This window comes from Saccostrea cucullata, unplaced genomic scaffold (genome assembly GCF_032062105.1).
Source record: "Saccostrea cucullata isolate Sc308-1 unplaced genomic scaffold, CSIRO_AGI_Scuc_v1 ctg60, whole genome shotgun sequence".
Taxonomy (NCBI): Eukaryota; Metazoa; Mollusca; class Bivalvia; order Ostreida; family Ostreidae; genus Saccostrea; species Saccostrea cuccullata.
The window spans coordinates 414,957-424,307 of record NW_026931414.1 but is presented as its reverse complement, the minus strand read 5'-3'; the positions used below and the strand labels follow the sequence as shown (position 1 = coordinate 424,307).

Sequence of the window (9,351 nt, the reverse complement as noted above, 5' to 3'; positions counted from 1 at the left end):
TCACCTGGGTAAATCAGGTGACCTAAAAATGTGTCGGATCAAAAATGTAAAATAGGAGGTGCACAATGGCAATATGTAATAAAGATTCTGTGACAGTTTCATCAAATTTCATTCAGTGGTATGAGAGGAGTTGCGGATAAGAGATAGGTACCCCAAAGCGTAACAGACGGAGGGACGTACGGAAAGACGGACGAACATCTCGATTACTATAGACCCTCGCCGCTTTTCAAGCGGGAGGTATGAAAATTGTGAAGAAACTTGCACAAAATTATCTTTTGAACTTCATGAAATTTAGAGAAATAAAAAGCAATGGAAGAAATTACAAAAATCAAGGACGAAATTGTCCAACTTGTCCAAAATAGACCTCTTTCATAAAACGTTGAACCCGGAATGGTTTTAACGTTTAGTTTTACATTGTCACGTGATACCCGACAAAGCGTCTATAGTTAACATGTCGTCTACAATGTTTACATCCTTGAAAGTGGTAGAACTGCACGAGATTCTGAGAGGAAAAGGGATTTCTGTTTCAAATGTGAAACGAGAGAACTTGGTAAAGCTATGTGAGGCAGTTGTTAAGCTGAACTTACCAGATGATCCCGATATGTGCGCCGATCATCCAGTGTCAATATACGATATTCTCGGCGAGTTTTCTGTTGACCCCTTCAAGATCCAAGGACTTTCTAACGATCTCACAAAATTACCAACTTTTTCCCTGTATGATGTGTTTAATTACTTGTTATATAAAACTGCAAATTATGATCAAAGGAAATTAAAAGCGTACAAATCTTGTGAAGATTAATATAGACTATTCTTTGATGGGTATGTTGAGAAGTTAGAAATGAAAGAACTTGAAGATGGAGATAATTACCTTATCAAATCCTGCGTGAAACCTACGCAGAAGGATAGGACTTACCTAAATAAAACAGCTTATGATGTTTGGGTGGTTATGTGTAAAAGTGGAAGCGTAAATTGTGCTTACTGCACATGCATTGGAGGGTAAGTAAACTTTTATAAATATAAGTGAGACAGGTACACTGAGTAGGATGTAAGCTGGTTTCAATGAGTGAATGACCACACAAAACACCTGTGACATGTAATTAATTTTATTTGCAGAAGTAGGTTCAATGCAGCCTGCATTATACACACATCTATCTATATGTTTAAAAAAAATCCAAGTATATGTATATATACCACTGCAACTGATGACTTTATTGAGTAAGGGGGGTGATGTTTTCTTACAAATGACATCAATCTGTTATTGTAGAGCTGATGGAGGATGTCGCCACATCGGAGCAACCCTGTATGAAATTGAGGCTTTTGATGTCAAGTCAGTGACAGATGGAGATAACTTGTGGGTAAAACGACCACGACATCATGATTGCCCAGTGCCTATAAAGCAACTTAAAATCTTGAAAGCTAGGTATTTGTTCTTTTATGACTCTTGTAGAATGTTATGATAAATTTGCAATCTTTTAATTCTTAAAAGTAAACTCTAGGTCTGAATGATTGATTCTTAAATGAACATTTAATTGACACAGAGACTACAATTAGGATACATACTGAGTAATGTGTTAATTAGTATTATATTTTGTCTATTGTTTGTGCTTTACATAATATCATATGTACATGCACTTCAAATATTATTAAGTAAGTTTTATTATGCCATTATAATCAATGGTAAGAATTAAGACTTTAAAAAATATATTGAAAAAAAAATGATGATGTACCTACAACAAATCATTTCAAGACTGACACAAATTTCAATTAAGGTATGCAAGTGTGGATTATCACCAGTCTCCTGCTCACAGTTTTGACCCGCGCAGTGTAGATCAGAGACAAACTTACACAGAAATGGAAATCAGTGAAATAGCAAAGAATCTCCGAGAGGTAACCCATTTCCCATAATTATGTTCTGTGTATTTATTTTTTCAGTGTTGTCTTTGCATTGTATTTTTATCTGATTTGAAAAACCAATTGAAATTGCCCACCATTGTTATCTAGTACAATTATAAAGCATCATATAATTAAAGTGCTAATTTTTTGTTTACATTTCATTTGTTATTTAAAACTTTCAATTTACATTTTTTAAATTTCTTCCAGATATCCCCAAATATACAAGCCTTAGATATTCTGGAGGTACAAAAACTAGTGCAGAATGACAAGGGAGATGAAGCTGATCAGCAATGTCCTGAATGTTCTGCTTTTACCATGCCAAACATGTTAAAGAAAATACATGTAGCATCTTGTAATGCAAATGAATTCAATAACTCTGAGAATTTATGTACTCTTTCCAATGATAATATTTCTCACATTGAATCATGCACAAGTGAGCAATCCGACTGCAAGATTTGGCATGAGCTGAGGAAAGGCAGATTGACTGCATCTAATTTTAGTAAAGTCTGCAAAGCAGTTGATTCTAACAAATGTCCACCTTCACTTCTAAAGACTATTTTAGGTGAATATGGAGAAATTTCAGCTCCATCATTGGTGTGGGGTAAGAAGAAAGAAAAAGCAGCTCTTCAACATTACATGAGAGTATGTCATAAGTCACATGTACATCCCCTTCTGTCACATAAAGGCTTAAGAATACATCCAACCATGAATTTCATTGGTTGTTCTATTGATGGTCTTTTTACATGTAAATGCCATGATAGCACTATTATTGAGGTTAAATGTCCTTTTACACACAGGGACGATGAACCAAAGAATGTTTGTCTTAAAAAAGGCTGTGTTATTAATGAGAGAGGTGAGATGGTTGTTTCTGAAAACTCAGAATACTATCATCAGATGCAAGGACAGATGGGTATATACGGTATACATCAATCTAATCTTGTACTTTATACAAAGAAAGGAATATGTGTTGCTCATGCTGATTTTAATCCAGATTTTTTCCAGAAGATGCTCAGCAAACTTGAATCATTTTTTAAACAACATGTAATTAAATCTTTAATGCAACAGTAACTGCTTATGTACCTGCATTATAAATTAAGCAAAAAAAGCTGCGTCTATTAATTTACTACAGAATATATGTAACTACTGTACTGTTACCTCCTGAAAAAATGGAGTTGGTAGGCAGAATTAAGACTGTGTTATTGGTGAAAAATGCTTTGTCACATAAGATCTATTTCAGTGTTTCACTTTTTTGTAAAATTAAGCTAATCGGATGATTTCCTCTGAAAGAAGGACGAATCAGATCCTTGTATGTCAGTTACATGTAACATTAAAATGTAAAATTATCAAAGCATTGTTATTATTTTGTCATTTATTATTCAAATGTATGTGCTATACTGATTTACACACATAAGATTTACTTCACAAGTTGACAGTCAAGGTTGCATAACATTGCACATACTTTTACAATTTGACTGTACAAAGGCTTCATCTGGAGAGTCATAACACCTTGCAAAATTGCATAGTTTTTCAAACGTCCAATTGCTCGTTCTACATGGATTCGAGCTCGAGCAATCCTTCTCGTTTTAGTGGTGGCATTGCTACCCATCTGTCTTCCAAAAGAAAATGGGGGAATGTTTAGTGTTGCACCTTTTAATGCTAGATCGCCTCTTATGAGAAAGCCACGGTCCGCCATAATGTCATCACCAAACTCGATATTATCCAAAAAGCCAGATTCTTGTACTATTTTCTTGTCAGAAATACTACCAGTGTACAAATCAGATACAAAACAAAATGAACCCGATGGAGTTATTGCTACTAAACACTTGAAGGTATTATGGTGTTTGTAAGATGAATATGTTATTCTCTGAGCAGTTGGAAGACTGGGTTTTTGCACAAAGAATTCAGTGCAGTCAATAATGCATCTTGTTTTTTTGAAATGTTTAAAGCATTTGGGCAAATTTTCCATGATTTGTTCTTTGGATGGCCATTTGATGAGAAAGCCAAGGTCAATGCTCATGAGACACATCCATGTAGTAAATATTCGGCTTACTGAACTTTCAGAAATGGCAAACATATCACTGAGTGATTTGGTGTCAAATCCTCTTCGTAGTCGCAACAAGGTTAGAGTGAATTCTTCTTTCAATGAAAGCAAGCGTTTAGGTTCTCTTCTTGGAGTCTGTTAACATGAAAGTAATAAATACAATCATTATTGTGGCTTTTTGTGTTGGTATTAATTAATTGTGTATTTTTTATAGACATTACAGGTTTTTTAAAATTAATACACATTAGATTCACAGAAAATTTGTTTGGGTCATAATGATAAGAAGAGTAATGACATTGTATTACCTTGGAATCCTGTCGCTCATTTGTTTCTGTGCTATTCCAGTACACCATTGAGGATGCCTTAATCTTAAGTACATTGAAGATGATAGTAAAAACTGCCAATGTTATACCTGTATGGATCAAGGATAAATACATTATTTATTTATTAGAATGTGATTAACTAGGGCATCTGAGAACAACTAGCACTGGTCTTAAATGATAGTGATTACATGATGTACCGGTACTATATAATTATATAAAGTATGATACAAAGTTTATTAAATGTAACATGATGAGATTTCAAATAATTATAGGTATGTACAAAGTCAGAAATATATTTAAAATGCATATTAGATATACTAATTTTCAGCCAAACCTTAGACTATCTCTCTTCCATTTAAAATGATATTTCTGAGAATTTTTTAATTCAATCAAAAGTAGTAATTATCTTTACACATGAAACAAAGTTCATTAACCTGTGTAAAATTTGCAGGACATGTCATTTTTATATACATCTTCCATCAGAAGGCGTCTCTTTGTATTCCCCCTATCCTGGGATTCCTCATTGCTTGACATTCCCTCTATGTCCGGGTTGGTCTGGGTGGCAACATTAACCATTTGCACAGGTTTAGCATATAAGTGGTCATCAACTGAAATGTTGGAAATTGAAGTTACAAGTTAGATCAGCTCGCAATAATTTTTTTGTGATGCTGATATTAAAAATTGCTCTCCTCTTTTACATTTTCTTAAAAAAATTGTGATCCACTCCCACTTGTAATATAGTCTCAAAGAAAATAGCCTGGAAGAAAAAGAACAGCAGCTGTTTTGTTTGAATATTAAATGACATTTTTACACACCAGAGTGCGAGTTGAAAAGCCGATACATTCTATTTTCAAATTCCTATGGAACCTTTAGAAATCTAGTCAGTATTTGAAAAGTATGTTTTTTAGACTAAAAATAACTTTGGGTTTTTCCATTTCATTGTAAGTGTTTGCATGTCGTGCATTCTTTCTCAGTGAAATGCGTTTATCTAGATCTTCCACTCAAATTTTGGAACCTTAATATTTTTACGGTAATGTTTTGAAATTTAGCTTAAATTGGTCTATTTACACTTGTAGTTACACATAATTATGATCAATCTAGATTTCACTCTGCGAATGTTTCATGTTTATCTCATGTGAGTTTATTCAAAATTTGAATTATATTTTACCTTCTGTGAGCTGCTGCTGGGTTGAGACTTTTTCACTGATTTCTTCCTCTTCGACGGTAACAAACAAGGAGGCCTCTGGCACGGGGTGTGGTACAAATCCATCCTTGCCGAGATTGGCATTCGTCTGTTTATCTCCTGGTGTGAAGGTGTCCTTTCTTGTCGCACGTTTTCTACCTTTCGAAATAACTCTATTTGAATTGGCATTTAATGGATAGGGATGCAACTCGGTAGGGCGACCATCAATAAAATGTTTGCTACATACGTATGTATGTTTGTTTACATTGTCAACGGTAAAAAACTTTCTTCCGCATGCCTTTACCCAAAGTTTGGTGTCGTCTAATCGTGTTTTAGGCTTTGGTACTGGGAAAAATTCCACTCCTTTCATGTATGCTTTATGCATGTACCTATTATCGCTGTTACATATGCCCCAAGAACAGCGTTTCACCATTTTGGATTCAAAATAGACCGCCTTGGAATGTCGGGTGTCACGTGACTTTGTCGCTTGCGCGCTCGCAAAAAAGCTTATATCATTGAAAATATGAAAGAGGCCTATTAGAAAAACATATTAATCAAAACTCAGTTAGAAAAGGTCCCATCCTTTGGAATAAGATCAACAAGCAAATTTAAAAACAAACTAGAAGAAGAGCACAAATCATGAAAATAAACACTGAGCTTGTTAAAGCTAAGGAAATTATTGCAGATATGCCTGACTCAACGAAGGACTCAAACATTTACAAAATTGAAGAATTAGAAGCAGAATTTTTTTAAAAATCTGCTTACTCCTACAAGACAACTCTGAACTAGAAATGTTGGACCCAACAACAAACGCTTATGTAGACGGTGTTTTATGAACAAGTTATGATGTGTCCTCTCAAAATGTTGGGCCAGTCATTATAAAGGTATTGAAACTTGTGATGTGTCCTCTCTAAATGTTGGGCCAGTCATTATAAAGGAATTGAAACTTATAGGGAAGAAAACCTAATGTTGTGCCATGTAGAAATACAACTGATTTCATTGTTCATGAAAAACAGTGAGTCATGGGGCTACAACTTTGTATTACAATTTTAGTTAATTTTTTTTATGTGGACTTCACCTGTTCATCAATTTTGCAGAGCGTATTTCACCCATTCTTTCAACGTTTGAAAAGTGACGGGAGTAGGAAAAATTTGAAATTGATGATTGATTGTATGTTGGTTAACGTCCCTTTCGAATTTTTTTTTAGATCTACTGGTCAGAGACCAGAAGAGCTTATGCGATAGTAAGGTGTCCGTTTTTTAAAAACGCTACTCCTCCTACAGTTTTGGTCTGATTTTAATATAACTTGGCACACAAGTAGACTACACTTAGATACATAAAATAATGCATCGGTTTTTGATTTCGATGAACGGTGTTGCCATGGTTACTAAAAATAGAATTTTCTGTGAAATTCCTTTAAAATGCTACTCCTCCTGCAGTTTTGATCTGATTTCAATATTACTTGGCACACAAGTAGACTACACTAAGATACATAAAATAGTACATTGGTTTTTGATGTTAATGAACGGTGTTGCCATTCTTACTAAAAATAGAATTTTCTGTGAAATTCCTTTAAAATGCTACTCCTCCTACAGTTTTAATCTGATTTCAGTATAACTTGGCACACAAGTAGACTAAACTAAGATACATGAAATAGCATCGATTTTTGATTTCGATGAACGGTGTTGCCATTGTTACTAAAAATAGAATTTTCTGTGAAATTCCTTTAAAACGCTACTCCTTCTCAATTATGATCTGATTCATTATTACTTGGCAAACAAATAGACTACCCTAAGATACATAAAATAGTGCATCGGTTTTTGACTTCGATGAACGGTGTTGCCATGGTTACTGAAAATAGAATTTTCTGTGAAATTCCTTTAAACCGCTACTCCTTCTACAGTTTTGGTCTGATTTCAATATAACTTGGCACACAAGTAGGCTACACTAAGATACATAGAACAGTGCATCGGTTTTTGATTTCTATGAACAGTGTTACTATGGTTACTAAAAATAGAATTTTCTGGAAATTCCTTTAAAACGCTACTCCTCCAACAATTTTGGTCTGATTTCAATATAACTTGGCACACAAGTAGACTACACTAAGATACATAAAATAATGCATCGGTTTTTGATTTCGATAAACAGTGTTGCCATTGTTACTAGAAATAGAAATGTCTGTGAAATTCCTTTAAATCGCTACTCCTTCTACAGTTTTGGTCTGATGACAATGGCTTCTTTTCTCATCCTTTGTTATAAGTAAAAACCAGTAGAGCTACAGTCTCAACAGAGACTTCTGGTTTCACTCATATCGAGGCGCCACGACTTGTCGCTGGAGAGCTACAAATTTTGTCCTATGCTCGGCACCACGTCCCACAGTGGGATTCGAACCCGGGACTCTAGAGCAGTCGCGTTAATCACTGCGCCCCGCGGGCGACCTGATCTTGAAGAAGAATCAGATGAAGAATTTAGAAGTCATGCCGATATATGTAATCAAATATATTCTTCTAATCCAAACACTATTTCCTTTCTGCGTTTCTGTGGCAAGTGCTTTGCAAGAAGTATGAAGGAAATGGATATGGAGATAACGAACAGTATCCAATATCAAAGTCCATAAAATGAAGGATGTGGAGTTAACATACAGTATTCAATATTAAAGTCCATAAAACAATACAGAATAGGAGCAGAGCAAGAAGTAGTGATGAGAAAAATGGTTGTTACAGTGCACTTCGAACCTACTGTCAGTCTGGAAATGCAAATTTGCACTTTGTTGATTTCAGAGGTAACAGATAGGTAAAATTACATTTTCTCATCACAAAAGGATAAGGCAATATTTTGAAAAATTTCATGGAATAACTAACAGGCTTCAAAAAAATGACTGTGTCTCTAGTTCTTGATATTTCACACAAAGTGACAAGTCCATTGTGGAGACTCATAGAGTGTAACAAACATCTGTTAAATTTGAAGAAGGAGTACTACAGATTATTAATGTACTTTGAGAATATGAGTGAAGATGCCACCACTTTTATTTCTGGGGAAAATCACCCAGTTTGGACTGAGATATTTTGGAGACGGATGAAGTATATGAAATGCTTATTAAACCAGATAAGAATATTGACAGCATAGCATGTGCCTGTGCACAATTAATACTTCAAGGACTACACAAACTGCAGCAGAAGGCGAGGAAAGAACAACTTCCTGGAGGTAGGTATTATGAAGTAACACAAAGTTTACAACAACGTTTGTAATCCCCCAAAACAAAATGCCAGAGAGGGTATTCGGGATGCTTGATTTTTTCCCTGCGCTATAGACCTAATTCTTCTACAATCACCAATGAAGCTTTCCTGATGTTTGTATCAATAAAACATCACAGTAGTTGGAAGTCCTTCCAAATGCTGAAAGAGAGTTAATAATAAAGGATAGCATTAAGGATGGCAGAAAATTAAGGGGAAACTACACTGAAAGAAATAGACAATCAGAGAAAATTAAAGCTGAGGAAAAAATGAAGCATATTGAAACAAAAAATCAAAGTTCTAAGATGATTGATTGACAAATGATTGTACATTGTTTAACGTTCTATACAAGAATTTTTCACACATACAGTGACGTCACCGTATGCCGGTGAAGGGCTTCAAATTTAGACCTATACTCGACACTGAGGGCCATTGAGCAGTGAGGGCTCTCTATTGTGCCAACGCCTACTGTGACATGGGACCTACGTTTTTAAGGTCATATCCAAAAGACTTTCACTTCTAATGCCGAGCGCTTGGCGAAGGAACAGTCACTATCTATGTTTAAGGTTTGAAGTGGCGCCGCGAACGAGAATCGAACCCGGACCTCTCGATTACGAAGCGAACGCTCTACCAGTACTCAAATGATGTCCTTTACTATGGCAAAATGCAAAACATGAT

The 9,351-nt window shown here is 35.1% G+C and overlaps 1 protein-coding gene and 1 long non-coding RNA gene across 2 annotated transcripts; one reads left to right on the top strand and one right to left on the bottom strand.

Moving 5' to 3' along the window:
• The first annotated feature begins 852 nt into the window (after positions 1-852).
• On the top strand, positions 853-1,783 carry LOC134232568 (uncharacterized). Its single transcript, XR_009984801.1, has 3 exons — positions 853-996; positions 1,265-1,420; positions 1,770-1,783. It is a non-coding gene; the product is annotated as an uncharacterized LOC134232568 (long non-coding RNA).
• Positions 1,784-3,271: 1,488 nt separating this feature from the next.
• Positions 3,272-4,761, bottom strand: LOC134232567 (uncharacterized). Its single transcript, XM_062714558.1, has 3 exons — positions 4,692-4,761; positions 4,240-4,346; positions 3,272-4,069 (listed from the first exon to the last, which is right to left on the bottom strand). The coding sequence occupies exons 1-3, from the start codon at positions 4,735-4,737 to the stop codon at positions 3,308-3,310; spliced, it is 915 nt and encodes a 304-aa protein (XP_062570542.1). The 5' UTR covers positions 4,738-4,761; the 3' UTR covers positions 3,272-3,307.
• Between the last annotated feature and the right edge of the window lie 4,590 nt (positions 4,762-9,351).

Coding starts and splice junctions, on each gene's coding strand:
- LOC134232567 (XM_062714558.1), bottom strand. CDS start 4,737: ATGGAAGATGTATATAAAAATGACATGTCCTGCAAATTTTACACAG. Junction 4,347..4,691: donor GTCCTGCAAATTTTACACAG/GTTAATGAACTT, acceptor TGATCCATACAG/GTATAACATTGGCAGTTTTT. Junction 4,070..4,239: donor ATGAGCGACAGGATTCCAAG/GTAATACAATGT, acceptor TCATGTTAACAG/ACTCCAAGAAGAGAACCTAA.